The sequence below is a fragment of the Corythoichthys intestinalis genome, chromosome 13 (genome assembly GCF_030265065.1).
Source record: "Corythoichthys intestinalis isolate RoL2023-P3 chromosome 13, ASM3026506v1, whole genome shotgun sequence".
In the NCBI taxonomy this organism is placed as follows: domain Eukaryota; kingdom Metazoa; phylum Chordata; class Actinopteri; order Syngnathiformes; family Syngnathidae; genus Corythoichthys; species Corythoichthys intestinalis.
Genome location: NC_080407.1, coordinates 52,004,042 through 52,027,282, shown reverse-complemented (window position 1 = coordinate 52,027,282; position 23,241 = coordinate 52,004,042). Strand labels below are relative to the sequence as shown.

Genomic DNA, 23,241 nt, shown 5'->3' with positions numbered 1-23,241 from the left:
AGCCATGTTAAATGAGTTATGTCATAGTCACTATTGCCACTAGAGGGCTGTGTTTCCACCCAAAATCAATAAAACTAAATGCAAACACTTTCAAAACAAACCATGACAATGCCACTCTAATGAAACGAATACTTGAAGCAGCAAAATTTGATTCAAAGCTTTTTTCTAGTTAGTTCAAATAATCAAGTCGTCAGATTAGGAACATTTAATGCGTTGCAGGATGAATTTTAGGAGATGGAAAACAAAGCCTTGCTAAGATTGCACTTTCAAAAGCGCATTAAATGCAAATACAAAATAAAATTCGAGTGTTTCTACAAACTGTGCAGGATTGCACTTTTATTTCAAAATAAATTAAAATACCTTAGCTTAGCTTCAAACAGAATAAAAAGAATAAATGAGGATCTAACTACAACAAGAGAACAATTGGCCAACTTGCATAGCAAAACTCAGCTAGCGCAAATGCTATGAAATGCAAAGTTTTATATTTTTTACAATACTCTTAACAAATCGTTCAAACACAAACACTGCTTAACATACCTCTAATTTAAAATGCATTAAAAAAACATTAGCGCAAACAAAAACTTACCTAATGTTGTTCTTAACAGGGAGCAGCTGGATTCAGCCATGTTAAATGAGTTATGTCATAATCCCTGTTGCCAGTAGAGCGCAGTGTTTCCACCTAAAATCAATAAAACTAAATGCTAACACTTTCAAAACAAACAATTACAGCGTTACTCCTATTAAACGAATATTCAAAGCAGCAAAATTTGATTCTAAGCTTTTTTTTAAATCGAATTACTCAAGTTAATTGATTAATCATTGCAGCAATAAAACTAAATCAAAGCTACTTTAGCATACGCACGTATCATTGCATACATGGGTGGGTATAAGTGAAATCACAAAATGGGCGCGCCCATTAGAGGTGTTTTTTGTGTATATGTTTAAACATTTTTATTTAACAAAAAAACTACCCTTTATACTGAGTGTTGTTGTTCCCCTGTAACCTTTCAAAACAACGTCCCTAAATAATAGCTAATAGCAGCTAGCTCAACGATTCCTCACCACATCCAACATGGCGGCGGCGCAAACGCATAACCCAGCGCTTGAGGTTGCGTCCGAGTCCAAATAGAGGATGTCTACGGGGGCAAAGTAAGCTCTCAAGCTTTCTTGAAGCCTGGAAGCTCTCCCGGAACTCTGCAGCCGCATCGGCTCGGACGATTTCACCGTCGGGGTTTGCTCCAACATGGCGGCGCACGGATGGAAATACTGATGACAGTCCGAAAGATCGCCTCGATTTGTACGATGGTAAGGTTTTGGGATTTAAGACTTGTCTTTTTTTGGAAGCTCCGTTTGAGCTTTTAAGCTAGCCGCCTAGCTAGCATGCTTGCTAAGCACCCACTACAAATACATAGTAATAACACTTTCATCAACACATTGCTATTACTACGTACTTCTCGGTAAATCCGTGTTAGAACTAAAGTGGATTCTCGTCCGGCGTCATTCGTTGTTTTGGTTGACGTTAGCGTGATTTGCACCTCCTGTCATGTGATGGCAGGCAAAAAAAAGTGCTATTTCAGAATCCATCATTATCGTGAAGCACAAAAGGTGAGCAGTTCTCTTTGATACCAGATTTCACCAGTTGGTTTGAAAATTGTGTTTTTTCATGCCACCGATGTACAGGCAAGACTCTGAAATCCTCCACTAGATGGCAGAAGATACAAATATCCCACCTGTAACCTTTCATGCAAGAGACTAGGTGGCCTTGGTGAAAGTTAAGCTAAGACTATAGTCCACAGACCAAAGCTTCATTGCTCCTAGAAGCTTCATTTGGTCATCACTACTCCCTTTAGAGAGAGAACCTCTGCTGTCAACACTGCATATTGCAACTCTTGCCTCTCAGCATGCAATGCGGCGCTGTAAACAAACAACGTGTATGTTCTGTGCCATTTCTTCGCTTACTGTACCAGTTGTTTCATTAATTGCTAGTTCTGCTTTCAACAAACAAAATAGTGCTGCAACGATTGATTTAACTCGAGTATTCGATTAGAAAAAAAAATCAAATTTTGCTGCATCGAGTATTCATTTAATTAAAGTGGCGTTTTAATGACTTGCGTTTTAAATTATTTGCATTTAATTTTATTGATTTGGGTGGAGACACTGTCCTCTTGTCTGCCTCATTTTACATGGCCAAATCCAGCTGCTCCCTGTTAAGACCAACATAAGCTAGGTTTTTGTTTGAGCTCATGTTTTTTTAATGCATTCGTAATTTAGTTTAAAGGTATATTTAGCCAATTTTAGTGGGAGTATGAGTCTGAACCATTAGTTAAGAGCATTGTTTAAAAAAAAATGTATAGCATTTAAGCTAGTGGATTGTTGCTATGTAAGTTAGCCAATTGTTCTTTTGTTGTACATAGATCCCTATTTTTTATTTTTTTTAATACTGTTTGTGGCTCAGCTCAGGTATTTTAATTTCTTTTTTGTTTATCCGATTACTCGATTATTCGAACTAACTAGTTCATCGATTAATCGACTACTAAAATAATCGATAGCTGCAGCCCTACAAAATAGCATAAGAAAATTGTCCAAAAATCAAACAACATGTGTCCTCCCACAGGGCGCCAATGCCTCTGCCTTGGAGAAGGAGATTGGACCGGAACAGTTTCCCGTAAATGAACACTACTTTGGATTGGTTAATGTCAGTATCAATGGCGTTCTATTCTTTCCACCTTGGCGCGCAGTTTCTTACGAGTTTCTCTTCCTTCCCCAGTTCGGCAACACCTGCTACTGCAACTCTGTGCTGCAGGCTCTCTACTTCTGTCGCCCGTTCAGGGAGAAGGTGTTAGCTTATAAGGTAGTACGGCGGCGGCGATGAAACCGCGATTGGCCGATTTATCATATTGGTACTCACAGGTGCAGCCCCGACGCAAGGAGTCGCTCCTCACCTGCCTGGCGGATTTGTTCAACAGCATTGCCACGCAGAAGAAGAAAGTGGGCGTCATCCCTCCTAAGAAATTCATCTCACGGTTGAGAAAAGAAAACGGTTAGTCCTGTAAAACAGAAATTTGGACTCAGCCCGCTCAGTTTCAATGCTTACCTTCCACAAGCAGGAGGATGCTTATGGGAGTGCAGCACGTCACACGAGTGACACAACCAAACACGGCTAGACAAAAGACATCCTAAAACGAGATCCCGCCTTCTCTGTGCAGAGCTGTTTGACAACTACATGCAGCAAGATGCCCACGAGTTCCTCAACTACCTCCTCAACACCATCGCGGACCTCCTCCAGGAGGAGAAGAGCCAGGAGCGGCAGCAGAACGGAAAGCTGGTGCAGAACGGCGGAGGGAACGAGGTCGTGTTGGGAAGCGGAGAAAGCGAAGGCGAGAAGGAGACGCAGCAGACGTGGGTCCACGAGATCTTTCAAGGGACGCTAACCAATGAGACGCGCTGCCTTAATTGCGAAGCTGTGAGTGATGTAGCCAAACCCCTAAAATCCTTTCGTTGGCTGGTTTTGCGTCAGACTGTCGCTCTCCTCTTACAGGTTAGCAGTAAAGACGAGGACTTCCTGGATTTGTCTGTGGACGTGGAGCAAAACACATCCATTACGCACTGCCTCAGGTATGCCTACTAGGTTTATTGGGATGTATTATTAGTCATTAAAGCAACACTAAGTAACTTTTCAACCTTCTTGAAACATTTTCATAACATTTGTGATGACATGTCAACTAACAACTAGTTGAATGACATCGCATTAATACTACAAATGTGCGGACTACTTTACAGCATACATCATTTCAACAGTTCCCCGTTAAATATAAAGACAGAAGTCGATGCCAAAGCTTTCGCGCGAATTCTGCAAAGATGGCAGAGCAACAAAAAGTTTATCTATGTTTGAAGCCTGAAATGTGGCGAAAGGTTGCAAGGTTCAAGGGGGCCGAATACTTTTCCAAGGCACTGTATAATAATCGCAATCATGGTGATGGGCTTACTTTTCAATGTGATCGCTCCCTGCAGGGGCTTTAGCAACACGGAAACGCTGTGCAGCGAGTACAAGTACTACTGCGAGCAGTGTCGCAGCAAACAGGAAGCCCAAAAAAGGTCGGCTCGTCTATTCTGCACACTTTTCTCGCGTTTTGTGAGGTTTCTGTAACGCGTCTGCTGTTCAGGATGAGGGTAAAGAAGCTACCTATGATCCTGGCGCTGCATCTCAAGCGCTTCAAGTACATGGACCAACTGCACCGCTACACTAAGCTATCGTACCGGGTGGTCTTCCCTCTGGAGCTGCGCCTTTTTAACACGTCGGGGGATGCTACCAACCCGGACCGCATGTACGACCTGGTGGCTGTTGTGGTGCACTGTGGCAGGTGGGCTCTTTATTTAGTAGGCCGGCACTGTTTCGCTCTCTAACGTCACGCTCGTTTTCCCCTAGCGGACCCAACCGAGGTCACTACATCACCATAGTCAAGAGCCATGGGTTCTGGCTGCTTTTCGACGACGACATCGTAGAGGTGCGTTCAAATTAGGAGTTGGAAAAACAAGCTTCTGCTGTGAATTGGAATGAGTTCATCACTTGTAGACGTCCAATCCGTTTGAACTGGGAGGATGGCAGCGAATGAACATTCGTTCATTCGCTGCCATCCTCCCACTTCAAACGGATTGAACGTCTATGGCCGGTAGTGGCAGCCAATGCCAGGCAATGAGGTCATTTTGGGTCATTTAAGGTCGTTTTTGGGGTATTTTATGGGTCTCTTCCTGTTGGGAATCACCCAAATGAATAGGCAGTGACTCAAACTCAACAGAAAACGACCTGTACTGTATAAAAAGTTGTAAAGCAATAAAACTGCAACAAAAATGAATGAAATGAACATTTTTATAATAGGTCAAAATTATTTTTCGACAGGTCATGTGACTAGCACCTTAGACGGTCATTTGCCATGCATATAATTTAAAATATATATATTAGGGGAGGGCAATTTTATTTTTCAAATGATTTTTTTCGTTGATTGAAGCAACTTTTTTGGGGATTGAATAATTTTGACACAAATCTCCTACCCGTAATATGGCCCAAACACAAAAAGGATTGCTTCAATCAAAGAAAACTTTTTCAATGGAAAAATTAAGTGTTCAAATGCAAATTTTCCAATCTCAAATATTTTTTTGCATTCAAAAACATTTTCTATGATTGAAATTTTTTTGATTGAAGTGATTTTTCTTTTTCAAAAAATATTTTTTGACGCAACTTATTTTTTGATTGAAAAATAAAGACGAAAATGTCCTGGCCAAAATGTGGCCCAAACACAAATCAACATTGCTTCAATAAAAAAAAAAACAAAAAAAAAAAAACGACTCCAGTCAGAAAAAAAAAAAAAAAAATCAAAGAAAAATAGCTTTCACATGCATTTTTCTTTTAGTTTCAAATTTATTTTTGCATTTATACACTTTTTTTTTGGTTCAAAATTAGAGCTGTCAAAATTATCGCGTTAACGGTCGGTAATAAATTTTTTAAATTAATCACGTTAAAATATTCCACACAATTAACGCACATTCCCCGCTTAGACAGATTTAAATGACAGCACAGTGAAATGCCCACTTGTTAATTGTGTTTTATGGAGTTTTGGCGCCCTCTGCTGGCGCTTGGGTGCGACTGATTTTATAGGCATCAGCACCCGTGAGCATTGTCTAAGTATATTGACGTCAACAATGGCGGGCTACTAGTTTATTTTTTGATTGAAAATTTTACAAATTTTATTAAAACGAAAACATTTAGAGGGTTTTTAATATAAAATTTCTATAACTTGTACTAACATTTATCTTTTAAGAACTACAAGTCTTTCTATCCATGGATCGCTTTAACAGAATGTTATTAATGTTTATGCCATCTTGTTGATTTAAATACAGTCCTTATGTACCGTATATTGAATGTATATATCCATCTTGTGTCTTATCTTTCCATTCCAACAATAATTTACAGAAAAATATGGCATATTTTATAGATGGTTTGAAATGCAATTGTGATTAATTATGATTATTTTAAAGCTGTAATTAACGCGATTAAAAATTTTAATCGTTTGACAGCCCTAGTTTAAATGCAAATTTTCCAAAATCAAATATTTTTTTTGCATTCAAAAACTTTTTTGATGATTTTTTTTTTTTTTTTTTTGGATTGAAATGATTTTTCTTTTTAAAACAATATTTTTTGAAGCAACTTATTTTTTTGATTGAAAAATAAAGACAAAAATGTCCTGGCCAAAATGTGGCCCAAACACAAATCAACATTACTTCAATAAAAAAAAAAACTTGTCTACAGTCAGAAAAAAAAAAAAAAAAAATCAAAGAAAAATAGCTTTCACTTGCATTTTTTTTTTTTTGCATGTAAACACTTTTTTTTGGTTGAAAACATTTTTTTGTTTGAATAATAAAGACACAAATCTACCTCCATGTGGCTCCGCCCAGGGGATACAATTTTTGACTGGGGTAACTACATTGGCACGACACCGGCGGGCGTACCATATTCAATGGATGACGATCTTGGCGAAAAGTTTTGCCTAAGCAGCCTGATTTTGAATTCCCTTCAAGAATGATGGGAAACAAAAGCTCATTGTCAACTTATTATGAATATTCTTGTACGTTAATTTTATTGCTGACACTGCGTTTCAGGGTCATCAACATGTTGTGCCCCCCCTGCCCCAAAAAGTCAAACTCAGTCTATGCATTTCAATATTTTGTCGCACCCTTAGTTCAAATACAATAGATAGAGTTTCCGTTCTTTCTTTACAACGTCTGTTCTCACCACAGAAAATTGACGCGCAGGCCATCGAAGAGTTCTACGGCCTGACGTCGGACATTTCCAAAAACTCCGAATCGGGATACATCCTCTTCTACCAGTCTAGAGACTGAAGCGGCTTGGGATTCACGGCAACTTTGCGGCGGATCGGGGTTGAGACGTCCCGGCCCCTTCGGAAGAGACTCGAGCGCGCGAGACGGACTCCGATTGACGTTCCGATGCCTTTCCGTTGAATTTCACACGGGTTCCGAAAGTTCACCCCGGCACGCGGCCTGAACAGCTCCCGGTAGCGGACGGCCGCCGTATCGCTACCTTCCTTCCACGACTGCTGTTCCGAACCGTACTATTGAAGCCTCGCGAATTCACTAAATCGAGTCATAAGAAGTCCTTATTTAAGTATTCATATTACGAATGAATGTTTCACTCATTTTACCGGGCCGTCACACTTGAGCGACGCCCCGACCTACTTTTGTTGCGTTGGCAACTTTGGACATGAGACTTTGATTTTGCTTTCATTTGGGGAGAGTGTGCATGTGTACATATAGACAGATATTATTGGAAGAGTAAATAAATGCTTGCAGAAAGATGCTTTGAGACCAAAAACGGCATTTTCTTCCAACAAGTGGCAAATGCTGCCCTCTAGTGGTTAAATGGAATATACACGTTTAAAGAAAATGAATTTTTTCCCCTTTCCCTTTATTAGCTCATCTCTGATAGAGTAGCCAAAACGTTTACTCAACAAAGAGTAGCGTGACTACAAAATAATATTACTCAAGTAAACTAGAAACTAAATTTCCGGAGGAATTACCGTCGGGGTTTCTTGTGGAAAGATACAGATCTTAGCCCCGCCCAGGTTGAGTTGGGGACATTTCGGGAACAATATCAGGTCACTCCGTGTTATTTGGGGACATTATGGGGACAGATACTGTTGATAAATAAATGGGATGTCCATGGCCGTCAATGGAATCCAAGTACATTGGCATGCACTGAATTGACATGCATGGCCGTCAATGGCATTAACCAAAGTAAATGCCATTGGTAATGAATGGGAAGTTTGGACGTCCATGGCCGTCAGTGGCATGGACTTCCATATGCGTCAATGGAATTGGAGACATTTGGGGGACACGTCCTACTGATAGCTGGTCATTTCCTTGTTCATTTGGGGACATTGTTTTTTTTCCCCTATTAAAAATGAATGAGAAATTTGGACACCCATGGCCGTCAATGGCATCGACTTACAAATGTGTCATTGGAATCCACGTACATTGGCATCAATTTGACATGCATGGCCGTCAATGGCATTAACAAAAGTAAATGCCATTGGAAATGAACGGGAAATTTGGACATTCATGGCCGTTAATGGAATAGGGGACATTTGGGGGACACGCTCTATTGATATCTGGTCATTTCCTGTTTATTTGGAACATTGTTTTTTTTTTGCCATGGGACATTTGGACGCCCATGGCCGTTAAATGCGTCAAGGGAATCCAAGTACATTGGTATCAATAGAATTGACATGCATGGCCGTCATGTAAATGCCATTTAAAATGAATAGGAAAATAAGAAATTTGGACGTCCATGGCCGTCAATGGCATGGACTTTCATATGCGTCAATGGAATTGAGCACATTTGGGGGACACGTCCTATTGATATCTGGTCATTTCCTGTTGATTTGGGGACATTGTTTTTTTTTTGCCATTGAAAATGAATGGGAAATTTGGACGTCCATGGCCGTCAATGGAATCCAAGTACATTGGCATTGATAGAATTGACATGCATGGCCGTCATGTAAATGCCATTTGAAATGACTGGGAAATTTGGACGTCCATGGCCGTCAATAGCATGGACTTCCATAAGCGTCAATGGAATTGGGGACATTTGGGGGACATGTCCTAATGATATCTGGTCATTTCCTGTTTATTTGGGGACATTGTATTTTTTGCCATTGAAAATGAATGGGAAATTTGGACTTCCATGGCATCGACTTACAAATGCGTCAATGGAATCCAAGTACGTTGGTATCAATAGAATTGACAAACATGGCTGTCAATGGCATTAAAGTAAATGCCTCTGGAAATGAATGGGAAATTTGGACTTCCATATACGTCAGTGGAATCCGAGTACATTGGCATCAATAGAATCGACCGACGCTACAGCTCTTCTTACCTTCTGCCTGAAAAGTTGCAGTCATTTTCAGCCAAGTCAGGGACGGAGAATCTGGGGTATTATGTAAATTAGCTATACTTACATACACAGAAAAATACAGTTGCACACTTGATAGAAGCAAACTGACCATACTTACAGTGGAGGCTTTTATTTCATACAACAGAAAGAAAGTCATGCAACTCTAAAATGTGTACAAAAAACAGAATAAAGTACATTACAGTATGTACATTTGATGATTCCTTGATCAAGAAGAGAAAAGAGTGCCCTGGAAAGTGAGGCGGCCATTGTGTAGTGCTGTTGGAATGTACGTAACCTAGACAATTGTGAACACTGCCCTTCACCATTATACCAAAGTCTCAGAACCTGAGCCTTTCCCCGTGAAAAAGTCCCAAAAGCTGCTCTTGCTTTCCTCGGGTGCCGCCTGCCTTACCCAAACATCGCAGTCATCCGATGGTGGGTGCAGACCGGAGGTGGAGAACAGGGAGCACAAGGTGGGCTGGGTCAGACTGAGCAAGTTATGGTGGGAGTGGAACTGTCGCACGTGGCCGATCGATTTGCCGAGCCGGACTTCTCCTGCTCGCACAGAAAGAGGAACGATAACAAACCGTTTTCGCTAAAGGTCGCGGGGCCCCGGTTACCGTATCTGTGGTTGTGGCGCTTCCTGCTCTGGTTCATCTTGAGCACGCTAAGGAAGACCTCGCTGCTCAGGCCACCTTCCAGAGACGAGCGGGACTCCATGGGAGACAGACTCCCGGTGGAGGCCCCGACAGAGTCCAGCGAAGCCCCCGTATCGCGACGGCCCCCGGATCCACCGGCGCTCTCCGCCGTAGCGGAACTGCTGCTGCAGGGGACAGCAAGGAGCGGGTTTTATAGGACTTCATTTTGAAGAATATATTACAAATATTTGTCCACTCATCACCTGAATTTGCGGCGGAGCAGGTAGTCGATGATGTCGGGGTCGCTCTGGATCAGACTCACAAGGACTTCCTGTTGCAGCTCCGCTGACACCTACAGGACACATTCAGTTGGGAAAAAAATGCCAATATGTGGACGGAATATGGTACTAAAGTGAATCACCGTGAACAGTGTCTTGTAGTTCTGCATGAGCACCAGAGTGACACTAATGATAGCCGTGCTGTCTTCAATCCCCATGGCCTGCGGACCGGCGTCTCCTCCCCGTTCCCTTTGGAGCAGATTGGGTCCGAAAATGACGGCCAGATTGGCCGCCGTCATCTTGTTTCCAGGGATCTGCGTTCATGAGTGAGCGGCCAAGCATCAGAGGTCAGAGTACCTTTACTTGAGGACTCCCACTACTGACCTCCTCGTCATTGGTCCCGATGCTGTCCTGGGCGAAGCTATGGACCGTGTGCAGGAAGGTGAGGAGTCGCAGCAGCGTGTCGCAGTTGCAGGGAGGCAGCAGGTACAGAAGGTGCTGCAGGTAATGGATCTGCTCAGCTCCTCGGAGAACTGCAACAGTCAGGGATTGATTCCGTTACAGGGTGAGAGATTGATCTAGCTGGAATGATTTATAGCGTACAGTTGGCGTGCAGGAAGGCGGGGTAGAGCTCTCTGGTGAGCAAAGGGTCCGGCATGTCCCTCAAAAACTCTTTGAGCAAGGCGGCCACGTCGTGGACACTCTGCTCTTCGTCCAAATGAACATCAACCCCTGCGTCAAAGTCGTCCCTCAACTGCCGCACTCTCTTCTTGGAGCTCCCGACTCTGAAGATGCCCACAGTCTGAAGACCTGAGAGGAGGGAAGACGAGTCAGCCGCGCCGACGGACGAAGGCGGCGGACTCACCGTGGGCCTCGATGTGGTCGCAGCAGCGCTCCAGAACCCGAGGCACCTGGCGGTAGACTGGGTTGAGGCTAAGCTTGCTTTGGCTCCTGCCTTCTGAAGAGCCTTTCTTCAACTCTAACTCAGCTGGATGGGAGAGTTGCAGAGCCTCCAACAAGCGGGATTGACTGTCCACCAGGTCGGAGATGGAGTCCACTGAAAGGCCACCCTGGGATGAGAGCGTGAGGGAGCTAGATTTACATTCTGCGGTTGTTTCAGTTCGAAACAGAAGCCATTTCCACGTCCTACCCTTCTCTGTCCTCGCCCGCCGGTGTCCAAAACAGAGCGCGGTGAGGCCAAGGCCACGGAGTTTTGCCCTCCCGCTGAAAGCACCTGACGCTTTTCCGCCCTGAAGCGCAGGATGCTGGACTCAAGCTCTAAGCAGTCCCGCCGACTCTCCTTCACGGCATCCTGACGTCGCTTGAAGGCCCGGTCGTTAGCGATGACCTGCGAGAGCGGGATGCCGAACGCCTTGGGGGCAGATTCTGGCAAACCGTAGGGCATTTTAAAATGAACCACCAGCGGAGGGCGCCACTAGGCTTCCACGTGCAAGCTAATTAACGTGCAGTCTGCTCATCAAGTGGCCCCGTTTGGCCCAGCTTGTTTTTAATCTCCTCGCTGACCCTGACGCACGCTGTCTGACCTATGACCACGTACGCTGGCATCGGCTGAGCCGCTTGTTTGGAGACGTCGTCTGTATCTTGTTTGCAGAGACGTTTCTTTATTGGGCTTGCTGCAGATCTGGCTCATGTTCCAAATCCACTTATGTTAGCATGTTTTAGCCTTTTTGTGTACACTTTTTGCACTTGACGTGGACTAAACAGTTTGGGTGAACCGGGGTCAGGGCTACATTTCTCACAAATATGGACCCAACAATTTTTAATGTACATTGTTCATTATGATTATGTGGTGTGTATGTTGTGTCTAAGCAGCTTCTTGCTAACGTTTTTCTAGTTCTACAGTTTCCGGCAGAGTTCACTACATTTCTCAAAGTTTAATTAACGTTAGCAGTAGAGAAAAGCTTCCTACTCGAGTTTTGCAGGTTAGCAAGTTCACACAGTGTAATGTTATGCTAACTCTGATGCAGGTCAGACTTTTAGTAGCAAAATTAGGCTAGGTTCATACTGCAGGTCTTAATACACAATTCCGTTTTTTTGTCATATCTTGATTTTTTCGGCGTGCCCGTTCAGACCGCCTTTGTCCATTGAGCCCATTCAAGTATCACGCATGCTCACTAACTCGCAGTCCGAGGCAATCTGAGCAACTGACCCAGGAGGAGCATCAAAACAAATGATTACACAAGATGCACACACACACACGTACATACGGATCTAGAAATCTAGAAATATTGCTCATTTGGAGCAAAGAGAAAACTGAGTATTCTTAGGCTTATTTTTAGCCCAATTTATTTTTTATGACTGTTGTCAAGCCCGCTCCTTCCCCAAAAACTAGGGGAGCTAACGCTACCGTAATGCACAGATGCACTGCTACCGTAGCGCCCAATCTCTCGCTCTTTTCTGATTTGGGAGACTTGACAGTTCAGACCGTCGCTACATTCTGGAAAAATGTGACCCAGATCAGATTTAGGCCACATACGAAAGTGACCCAGATCGGATTTGAAATGGTCCACTTCTATGCGACTTGTCACGTTCAGACCGTCAAGCCTCACTCGAATCGGAAAAACACGAAAAAATCGGATTTGTGCATTAAGACCTGTGGTATGAACCTAGCCTTAGTGGTGTGTTTCCCACCTCCACAACATTGCTGTCTTTTTAAATCACTTACAGTGGCTGCTGCTGCTGGCCGAAAAAAAAAAACTTCTAATATCCCTCATCTTCGAAGGAGGCAGAGATTTATGTCGGAGCTGTGTAAGTGTGAGAGTGCGTGTGTGTGTGTGTGTGTGTGTGTGTGTATACAGTGGGGCAAATAAGTATTTAGTCAACCACCAATTGTGCAAGTTCTCCTACTTGAAAAGATTAGAGAGGCCTGTAATTGGCAACATGGGTAAACCTCAACCATGAGAGACAGAATGTGGGGAAAAAAACAAAAAATCACATTGTTTGACTTTTAAAGAATTTATTTCCAAATTAGAGTTGAAAATAAGTATTTGGTCACCTACAAACAAGCAAGATTTCTGGCTGTCAAAGAGGTCTAACTTCTTCTAACGAGGCTCCACTCGTTACCTGTATTAATGGCACCTGTCCACAACCTCAGTCACACTCCAAACTCCACTATGGCCAAGACCAAAGAGCTGTCGAAGGACACCAGAGACAAAAGTGTAGACCTGCACCAGGCTGGGAAGACTGAATCTGCATTAGGTAAAACCCTTGGTGTAAAGAAATCAACTGTGGGAGCAATTATTAGAAAATGGAAGACATACAAGACCACTGATAATCTCCCCCAATCTGGGGCTCCATGCAATATCTCACCCCGTGGCGTCAAAATGATGACAAGAACGGTGAGCAAAAATCCCAGAACCACACGGGGGGACCTAGTGAATGACCTACAGAGAGCTGGGACCACAGTGACAAAGGCTATGATCAGTAACACAATAAGCCGCCAGGGACTCAAATCCTGCACTGCCAGACGTGTCCCCCTGCTGAGGAAAGTTAGAGAGCATTTGGATGATCCAGAAAAGGACTGGGATGGGAGAATGTGTTTTGGTCAGATGAAACCAAAATAGAACTTTTTGGTAGAAACACAGGTTGTCGTGTTTGGAGGAGAAAGAACACTGAATTGCATCCGAAGAACACCATACCCACTGTGAAGCATGGGGGTGGAAAAATCATGCTTTGGGGCTGTTTTTCTGCAAAGGGGCCAGGACGACTGATCTGTAAAGGTAAGAATGAATGGGGCCATGTATCGAGAGATTTTGAATGAAAATCTTCCATCAGCAAGGGCATTGAAGATAAGACGTGGCTGGGTCTTTCAGCATGACAATGATCCTAAACACACAGCCAGGGCAACAAAAGAGAGGCTTCGTAAGAAACATTCCAAGGTCCTGGAGTGGCCCAGCCAGTCTCCAGATCTCAACCCCATAGAAAATCTGTGGAGGGAGTTGAAAGTCCGTGTTGCCAAACGACAGCCCCAAAACATCACTGCTCTAGAGGAGATCTGCATGGAGGAATGGGCCAAAATACCAGCAACAGTGTGTGAAAAGCTTGTGAAGAGTTACAGAAAACGTTTGCCAAGAAAGAGTACATAAAGTATTGAGATGAACTTTTGTTATTGACGAAATAGCAATTTTCCACCATGATTTGCAAATAAATTCTTTAAAAATCAAACAATGGGATTTTTTTCCCCCACATTCTGTCTCTCATGGTTGAGGTTTAACCATGTTGAAAATTACAGGCCTCTAATATTTTCAAGTGGGAGAACTTGCACAATTCGTGGTTGACTAAATACAGTACTTATTTGCCCCACTGTATGTCCCTACTGTCCCTATGCAAACTTAGTTCTTTAATTGATCCTAAAATTGGAACTTTAGTTTCCTACATCCTGGTATTCGCGTCTCTTCAAAGCTACATCACCGACTGACTGAGCTTGTGAAACACTGACCTCACTTCTGTTCGGAAGATGGGCGGAGCCAACGGGCACACGGCCAGCTCCCGATGTTCCGAGTTTTCATTAACGGGCTTAACTTGTGGCTAAGAACCAGCAGGTGCTGTCAACTGTTTAGCTCGCCGTCATGAAGACTGCACTCATGTTGCTGCTCCTGCTATGAACCCATCATCCGCAACTGACTGAACTAGACGTCCAATCCATTTGAAGTGGGAAGCTCTGTTAGGCCTCCCACTACTACTACTACTACTAGTGATAAACTCATTTCAATGTTTGTGTCCTGTTTAACTCACCGCGTTCTTTTTTTTCCTTGGAAAACGAGTCGAACTTCCTGCGCAGGGATTTTCGACGTTTGCGAATTTCTGCCCCGGAGTCATTTCCCGGAGCGGCGGGAGCAGGAGGCCCGGAAAAAGGACAAAAATGAGCATGAGAACAAGTAGAAAAAAGGCCAAATGTCTTTCCGGGCGATGACGGAGAATTCCAGGGAGCTCGCCAGTGGCTAAATACGTCTGAACAAACACACTCGGTGAGATTTTGCTGAAAAAAAGGACACAAAAGAACACAAGAGGGCAGCGAGAGGTGATGGACAGATTCCCACAGTGGTGAGATAACGGAACTGTCACAAAAAAAAAAAAAAAAAAGTCGAACGAGGATAAGAGGTCAGTTTGGAGTTTAATTGTAAGGTGATGTAATTATGTCAGGAGGTCAAAGGTCACAAAGGTCAGAAACTTTTCAGAGACTTGTCAAACCTACAGGATTTTTTCAAAATGGAAAATTGAAGTGATTACATTTTGGTGTTACGAGGTCAAAGGTCAATAAAATTGCAATGATTACATTTTGGTGTAATGAGGTCAAAGGTCAACAAAATGTTTTATTCCCAGCTGAAATGTAAAGCTCAAAGTCATACGACAGTAAAGAACCCACAGACCGCTGATTTGACTCACCGCAAAAACCAAAAGCAATTAATCAGCTAGCAAAATAATCGTTAGCGGCATCCTTAGCTCAAACATGACTTGAATTCCAAGCGCGTCACTTTTGAAAGTATGCAACGAGACTTTCCACATCTGGAAACGAGTTTGGATGAGGAACTGGACACGCGCCAACCCAGAGTTTCAGCCAAATCATTAGCGGCGTTCATCTATTCAATCGGTGAGAACGAAGCTTTGGCTAAAATTAAAAATCATCCATGAAGTGCAACTTCCTGTTTTCCGTCTGGGGACGAAGCGCAAATCCTTGGAGAAGTTTTCCCTTATGCAATTTTTCCCATCCACCGGTTCTCTAGCCCCGCCCGTCACCCCATCAATCAAACCAATTTGCGTCGTGCAGATTCTCATATGGAACGGATTTGCGCGAGTGGAAAATCGGGAGGAAAATGTACTCGTACCTCTGGGAATGCTGATCTTAAAGTCCAGGTCTCTTTGGTCCAGGTGGAACAAGGCCACTTGCTGGAGCCTGGCTCGCTCCACTTCCGACAAATTCTGGATGGCCACGGGCTGGAGACGTACACTCTGACCCAACATGGTCGCCCACGTCTGGCCTCCCTGGCCACAATGGAAAAGACATGATGAAAATGCAGGCAATCGGCAACCATGAATCCACAATTATGAATGAAGTTCATCAAACCTGAGAACAGTGTTTTTGGCAAACGTTTTGATTTTTGTCTTTTGGACGATAACACTGGTTAGTTTTAGTCATATTTTAGTCAATTCAAAATGTGTCTTCGTCTAGTTTTTGTTGACAGAAACTCAAAATTAATTTTGTCTAGTTTTCGTCGAAGTTTACTCCGTATTTTTTTTCCCGTATTTTATGCTTCATTTGGCCATAACTGCTCCCTTGGGGTAGACAGTCAACCTCCGCTGCCACCTGATGTCAACACTGTTGTCGTCCAACATGCCTCCTAGCATGCATTGCAGCGCTACAGGTGAATTACGATCAAAATTTATGTTCTAATTATTTCTTCAGTTACTGTTCTAGTTGTTTCATTAATTGCTAGTTATAGTCCAGTGGTTCTTAACCTTGCTAAAGGTAAGAACCACTTGAGTTTCACACGTTCATTAAACGAACCCTTTTGAATTAGAACAATTTTTCCCAGCTAGCAAGCTAAAACCCAAATGGAATTTTCATTCAGGTTTCTTCTCATTTACCCAGCATGTTTGAAACAGGCTGGCTTTGAAAAATGTTTTTTATTTTTATGCCTGCAGCATCGTCAGACCACTAAACCAATACTGGCCCAATGCATTTTTTAGAATTTGTCATTCAAAATAAAAGGAATCCATCTTATATTGTTCAACATTAAACCTACTTAGTTGCATTAACCTTGACCGTGCAGTTTGCCATGTTTACATCTCAAATGATTTCAAAATGATCCCCATATTTGTACAGAAAGTCTTTATGTTAAAAAAATAAACATGAATCTTCTCACAAATGTGTTGTACTTCCTCATACCAAGTCAGCGTCAACCTTCCACTGAGCAAACCAGTTCCGCTAGAACTAGCAGTTGAAAGAAATGGACTAAAGCCTGTAAATTGTGGACTAACCAGTCCAAAACCTGGTCTAAAACACCACTTTGCATAGGGTCAGTCAGTGTCCAAAAATAGGGCGCGCCATGTCTTAACCTTCACCAAATCCTGATTGACTAACTTAGCAATAGCCTAATGCTAACGCTACGAGTTAGATTTAGTGTGTGATGATCACTTAAAGGCTAAAGAAACATTACCGCGTGCGTTTTAAAACAAGCAATGGAAAGACTGGAGAGAACACTGGTGGGCGAGTTGGGGGGAACGCAGAACATCACATGAGTGACACAACCAGAAACTGCTACGATGCAGGCTAACAACACATGAAATCTCACACATTGTGAACATGTGACAGAAACTAAGCCGGATTTTCGGTTCGTCAAACATAAACTGGCATTCGTGGTGTCAAGTTTTAGTCCCCCGAGACACGTTTTTAGCTCGTTATCGTTTTGTCATCATCATGAAAAGATTGTTCGTCGACGAAATATTTTCGTTATAGTCATCGTTGACGAAAACAGCACTGCCTCAGACCCTAAACATCATTTAGATCTGGCCAAGATTAACACCTGAGTAGCAATTGCAACTTGAGACCTCCCTCCTGGCGGTCCTAGCATTTAATTTTAAGACCCAAAATTTGATGTGGATGCCAGGTTATGTTTAATGAATGACCAAGAACAGTGACTTACCCTATAAAGGGTTAAGAACAGAATACATATGCTACCTGGCTGTAAATGGCTTTAAGTCCTCACAATATTTAATAGGGACACTTAAGGAAAAGGAGAACAGGAAAGATCAAGATATGACAGGGCAGAATAGTGCATGTTACATGTGAGAAATAATGAGCTATTGTCAATTCCAGCTACAGACCTGTGCTAGACCGACAAAGTTGCCTTATTTTGCTGATTACCCAAGAACTACCCTGAATTGTCTGAACGGTGAGAGGTACCCAATTGTTACGCAAGTCTGGAATTTGCCACGAAGCGCCACTTACTCCTTGAATAAACATCATCCGACAAGCAGAATGTCCACTCAAGCACCACCACCTCAAGCATAATGCAACCAGAAACGAGTCCGGCGAGCGCATCAATCAAGGTGGTGTCCGATTTGAGTATCGCATTAAACATTTAAAGGGTATTCCTAGAGAAGGAAAACAAATAATATCGTCTGTCAGGGTGCAAATACCTGGTTATGGATTGGAGTCGATGTTCCTGGTAGCTAAGTAAATCCCCAAAATACGTCCGGCAGCTATCCCATTGAGGCGAGTGGCACCGTCTGACTCCAACTTAGTGAGCATGCGGTGCACAAGTAAGGAGAGCGGGAGGGAGGGAGGTCTACAGAGAGGAGTTGGATTACAAGAGGAGGAGGAAAAGGACAAGTTGTGACTTCCAGGAGCTGGAGAACATAAACACAAGGGGGTGGGGTGGGGAATTAGAGGCAGACATGATGGAGTTAGGAACAAAAAAAATGCCGCCACGGTTGAAGAATGTAGGATGCGAGAATATGGAGGTAAAGAAGCATAAGCACGGCAGGTGGGTTTCAAGAGGCCGCGGATTAAAACGTTGGATTAAAAATGACGTACGAAGAGACGCAGTGGTGTCAAACGTAGGCTGGGGGCCAGCCCGCGGGATTGTACTGCTTGACAGGACAGGAGCAAGTTGAGGTGGTTCGGGCATCTGGTTCTGATGCCTCTCTGGAGAAGTGTTCCAGAGATGTCTCACCGCCGGGAGGCCCCGGGGAAAACCCAGGACACGCTGGAGAGACTGTCTCTCAGCTGACCTGGGAATGCCTTTGGATCACGCCGAAGGAGCTGGTTGAAGTGGCTGGGGACAGGGAAGTTTGGGCTTCCCTGCCAAAACTGCTGCCCCGCAGGCTTGTCCTGCCTGACAGGTACCTTTTAGCCCATTCACCTCCGCGTTGAGAGGAGCCAGTTGAGGAGTCTCGGGCATCTGGTTTGGATGCCTCCCTGGAGAGGTGTTCCAGGCATGTCTCACCGGCAGAAAACCCTGGGATGACCCAGGACACGCTGGAAAGTGTCTCTCAGCTGGCCTGAGAATGCATTGGGATCTTGCCCAAAGAGCTGGCTGAAGTGGCTGGGGAGAGGGAAGTTTGGGCTTCCCTGCCAAAACTGCTGCCCCGCAGGGTTGTCCTGGCTGACAGGTACCTTTTAGCCCATTCACCTCTGCGTTGAGAGGAGCCAGTTGAGGTGGCTTGGGCATCTGGTTTGGATGCATCCTTGGAGAAGTGTTCCAGGAATGTTCCACCGGCAGAAGAACCCAGGACACGTTGGAAAGACCGTCGCTCAGCTGGCCTGGGAACGCTTTGGGATCTCGTAAAAAGAGCTGGTTGAAGTGGTTGGGGAGAGGGAAGTTTGGGCTTCCATGCCAAAGCAACTGCCCCACGGGGTCGTCCTGCCTGACAGGCACCTTGTAGCCTAATCAGCTCCGCGTTGAGAAGAGCCAGTTGCGGTGGCTCGGGCATCTGGTTCGGATGCCTCCTGGATACCTCCCTGGAGAGCTGTTCCAGGCATGTCGCACCAGCAGAAGGCTCCGGGACGACCCAGGACACGCTGGAGAGAGTCTCTCAACTGTCCTGGGGATGCCTTGGGATCCTACCGGAGGAGCTGGTTGAAGCGGCTGGGGAGACGGAAGTTTGGGCTTCCTTGCTAAAGCTCTGCCCCGCGGGTTAGTCCTGCCTGACAGGCACCTTGTAGCCCGTTCACATCCGCGTTAAGAGGAGTCAGTTGAGGTGGCTTGGGCATCTGGTTCGGATGCCTCCTGGATACCTCCCTGGAGAGGTGTTCCGGGCATGTCCCACTGGCAGAAGGCCCCGGGACAACCCAGGACATGCTGGAGAGACTGTCTCTTGGCTGGCCTGGGAACGCCTTGGGATCCCGCCGGAGGAGGTGGTTGAAGTGGCTGGGGGGACGGAAGTTTGGGCTTCCCTGCTAAAGCTGCTGCCCCCACGACCCGACACGGATTATGCGGTGTATGATGGATAATGCCTAGCAACCAGAATGAGTTTGACACCCCTGGTCTGAATTGAGATGGGCACATGCCTGTGATCCTCCCATCCGGTCTGATCACAGGACGACGCCGGCATCCATATCCTAGTTCAAAGGTCACATGATTGCGTATCTGCTGACTCTGCTCGTCGGCTTAAAAAACAAAAAACAGGCTGGATGACACCGGCGTGCACCAACCGCACACAAAGTTTTAATATTGCTCATAACTCCATTATCCCCATTAAAATGAATGAAAATAGCTTGAACAACCCTATACTTTATCTTCTCATATTGTTAATGAAAAACTGGAAAAAAAACGAGGGAGGCGCCTCCTCCTTATGAGCACTTCATTTCCTCTCAGCTGAGGAGGAAATACCGATGATAAACAGCAGATTAGAGTAGATGTTCAGACTTTTCTAAAGGACTGGGTGATCTGGACCAAAATATAATCTTGATTTTTCATCCTTTTCCACCATTTAAAAAAAATATTTACTGTTCTATACCAGAGTTGTTTTCGTCAATGATAACGATAACTAAAATATTTCGTCAACGAAAACTTTATTCATGACGATACGAATAATGAGCTAACACTGTTTTGGGAGACCAATGCAAGTTTTCGTCTGAGCGAGACGAAAATGCGCGATAGTTTCAGTCACATGTTCGTAATATGTGACATTTATGTGTAGTTAGCCTGCATCATAGCAGTGTCTGGATGTGTCAGTTATGATGTGTTTCGTTGTGTTTTGTTTCTTATCTTGGCCAAAGAGAACGTGCAATATTGTTTTAGCCTTTAAAGGTTTTGTGCTGAGCGATCGTCACACACTAAATGTAACTCGTAGCGTTAGCATAGGACAGCAAGCAGCAACATAGGACACCCCTTGTAGATAGACGCTACAATATGTGCTGATTGAGTAGTAGGAAGGTCGTTGATCAGTTTCAGTGTTCAGGGAAGACAACTAGGCGAAAGTGTAGCTGGGAGCCTCAACTCACCAAAATGAATAGATTTGAAGCACATTCATATTATTTTGTTAAACAACCACTTGATGGCGCCACACAGCCAATCAATAGGCTACAAATCTCCATTTAGCTATCACTGCTAATGTAATCTCTCGCTTCCCTTGGGAAAGAGACAACCTACCATCAACGTGGTTGTCGTACAACATATTGCTACCATGCCTCATGCCACCAAGCCCGCAACACGGCGCTATAGAGCTAAGTAAAGTACAAAGTTTATGTTCTGCGCTGTTTCTTCCGTTACGGTTATTTAATGGCTAGTTATGCGATTTAGTGATCATTTTAGTTTCGTTTTGAAACTGAGCTTGAATGACTTGGAATCTACAACTCCTAGCAAAAAGTATGGAATCACCAGACTCGGACGAGCACTCACGCAGACATTTTATCATGTAGAACAAACTGATGCTGGAACTTTTGTTTGGTGCTGTTCCAGTGAGATTTACAAAGATGACTGCCTGAAGAAAACATCAAAATTCCCTCAATCCTTGATGATATGGGGCTGCAAGTCGGGCAACAAAAAATATATTTCCCTCCCTCATCTTTTTCAATTTTCAAACATTTTTGAAGTGCTCCAGGGAGCCACTAGGACAGAGAAAAAGAGCCGCATGCGGCCCTTAAAACACGGGTTACAGATCCCCTCGCTCTAGTTGGACAAAACTTTTTGTCTCTTTTGTTGCTCTGCCATCTGTGCAGAATTTGTGCGTCTTTATAACGAATGGGGAAAGGGGAAAGTGACGTATGCCGTAAAGGTGTTGGCACTAGAGATGTGTTGATCGGGTCCGATCACGTAATTTTCAAAGTATCGGAATCGACAAAAGAAATATCGGACATGCCTTTTTTTTTTTTTTTAATATATATATATATATATTTTTGTATTAAATAGTTTTCTAATTGTATTTAACGTTACAGACATAATATGTTACACTCATCCAGAGTCTTTAGTTTAGGCTTAAGGTAGGGTTATCAAATTTATCCCATTAACGGCAGTAACTTTTTATTTATTTATCACGTCAAAATATTTAACGCAATTAACACATGCGCTGCACGACCCACTCACGCATTGTCGCGTTCAATCTGTAATGGCGCCATTTTACCTATATATAGAGCTAAAAGGCAGCGTAAAATGAGTAAATTTTGGCAGCCTTTGGAGCCTTTTTTTAATTGGCTAAAGCCTTACAATCCCTCTCCTTACGATTAGAAATATCGTGGGAAGCAATGTGGGGAAGAAAGGTAGTAATTGATCTTTTTCTTAACACCTTGTGTTATTTCCTAACGCAGAGAAGATATATCAATTGGTACCACCACGCACAGTCATGGTTGCATTTCCCATCATGCATTTGGGCAGAAAAGTTAAATGGATACAGTATCATTTACTGAAAGCTCAACAAATACACTAGATGGCAATATTTAGTCACAATATACAAAGCCACATTTATTCTTTAAGAATTACAAGTCTTTCTATCCGTGGATCCCTCTCACAGAATGTTAACAATGTAAATGCCATCTTAAGGATTTATTGTCATAATAAACAAATACAGTACTTATGTACTGTATGTTGAATGTAGATATTCGTCCGAGTTTTATTCATTTTTTTCTTAATGCATTACCAAAATGTATATGATCGGGAAAAATTATCGGGAATGATTGGAATTGAATCGGGAGCAAAAAAAAGCAATCGGATCGGGAAATATCGGGATCGGCAGATACTCAAACTAAAACGATCGGAATCGGATCGGGAGGAAAAAAATATGATCGGAACAACCCTAATAATATTTAATAAAGGTTAGAAATGTACCTAGTATTGCTTTAAAATGTCAATCAACTCCAGTTCTTCTTATGGCAGCCAATGAGTTCGTGACGCTCACCTCATGGTAGAAGCTCATTATCATCCGGCGAGCGTCCTCGACGTCTACCGCTTCCGTCGTAGCTTTCATTTGCAGCGGGATCACTCCATGGCTCCTTACTGGAAGAAATCAAAAATCGCACACGCCATCCAGCCCGCGCTCGTCGGCGCTTCCTGTGTGTGCGCTTTGCAGATAGCGCGGCGTGCTCTCTGCTGTCAGAAACAGGAAGCGTGGCGCTTGCATGTTTGGCCTCCATGAGCCATCTTCTGGTGTGTGGGTGGACAGATAATGAAGATATTTCACGGACTACAACCCCTAGCAAAAAGTATGGAATCACCGGTCTCGGACGAGCACTTACTCAGACATTTGATCATGTAGAACAAACCCAGATAAAAAGCTTGAAAAGATAATGAATTAGTTAAAAAATGCAACTCTAACGTTCAGAAACATTAAAAGAAATGAATAAAAAACAATGTGGTGCTCAGTAAATGTTACTTTTATAAAGCAAGTGCAGGGAAATATA

The 23,241-nt window shown here is 43.7% G+C and overlaps 2 protein-coding genes across 5 annotated transcripts; one reads left to right on the top strand and one right to left on the bottom strand.

Annotated features, from left to right (window-relative positions):
* Positions 1-1,046: 1,046 nt before the first annotated feature.
* On the top strand, positions 1,047-11,290 carry usp12b (ubiquitin specific peptidase 12b). Its single transcript, XM_057855716.1, has 10 exons — positions 1,047-1,305; positions 2,615-2,695; positions 2,768-2,851; positions 2,911-3,040; positions 3,207-3,463; positions 3,539-3,615; positions 4,012-4,095; positions 4,164-4,361; positions 4,427-4,505; positions 6,793-11,290. The coding sequence occupies exons 1-10, from the start codon at positions 1,258-1,260 to the stop codon at positions 6,892-6,894; spliced, it is 1,140 nt and encodes a 379-aa protein (XP_057711699.1). The 5' UTR covers positions 1,047-1,257; the 3' UTR covers positions 6,895-11,290.
* On the bottom strand, positions 9,080-22,906 carry arhgap36 (Rho GTPase activating protein 36). Of its 4 annotated transcripts, XM_057855714.1 has the most exons (12): positions 22,740-22,906; positions 18,042-18,251; positions 15,728-15,884; positions 14,637-14,705; positions 11,032-11,267; positions 10,747-10,951; positions 10,485-10,691; positions 10,266-10,414; positions 10,025-10,195; positions 9,867-9,955; positions 9,586-9,788; positions 9,080-9,520 (listed from the first exon to the last, which is right to left on the bottom strand). In XM_057855714.1, the coding sequence occupies exons 3-12, from the start codon at positions 15,861-15,863 to the stop codon at positions 9,291-9,293; spliced, it is 1,695 nt and encodes a 564-aa protein (XP_057711697.1). In that variant the 5' UTR covers positions 15,864-15,884; positions 18,042-18,251; positions 22,740-22,906; the 3' UTR covers positions 9,080-9,290. The 4 variants fall into 4 exon arrangements, with proteins under 4 accessions (XP_057711697.1, XP_057711696.1, XP_057711695.1 ...); XM_057855713.1 differs by lacking the exon at positions 18,042-18,251 and having other exon boundaries at positions 9,586-9,785; positions 22,740-22,867; XM_057855712.1 differs by lacking the exon at positions 18,042-18,251 and having other exon boundaries at positions 22,740-22,865.
* Positions 22,907-23,241: the final 335 nt, after the last annotated feature.

What these genes read in the sequence shown, in the direction of transcription:
- usp12b (XM_057855716.1), top strand. Translation starts at nt 1,258, where the DNA reads ATGGAAATACTGATGACAGTCCGAAAGATCGCCTCGATTTGTACGATG. An exon ending in AAACAGGAAGCCCAAAAAAG is followed by an intron (nt 4,096 to 4,163) that starts GTCGGCTCGTCT and finishes TCTGCTGTTCAG; the next exon opens with GATGAGGGTAAAGAAGCTAC. An exon ending in TCGACGACGACATCGTAGAG is followed by an intron (nt 4,506 to 6,792) that starts GTGCGTTCAAAT and finishes TTCTCACCACAG; the next exon opens with AAAATTGACGCGCAGGCCAT.
- arhgap36 (XM_057855712.1), bottom strand. Translation starts at nt 22,808, where the DNA reads ATGAAAGCTACGACGGAAGCGGTAGACGTCGAGGACGCTCGCCGGATG. An exon ending in TAATGAGCTTCTACCATGAG is followed by an intron (nt 15,885 to 22,739) that starts GTGAGCGTCACG and finishes CATTGTGGCCAG; the next exon opens with GGAGGCCAGACGTGGGCGAC. An exon ending in ACTACAAGACACTGTTCACG is followed by an intron (nt 9,956 to 10,024) that starts GTGATTCACTTT and finishes TGTGTCCTGTAG; the next exon opens with GTGTCAGCGGAGCTGCAACA.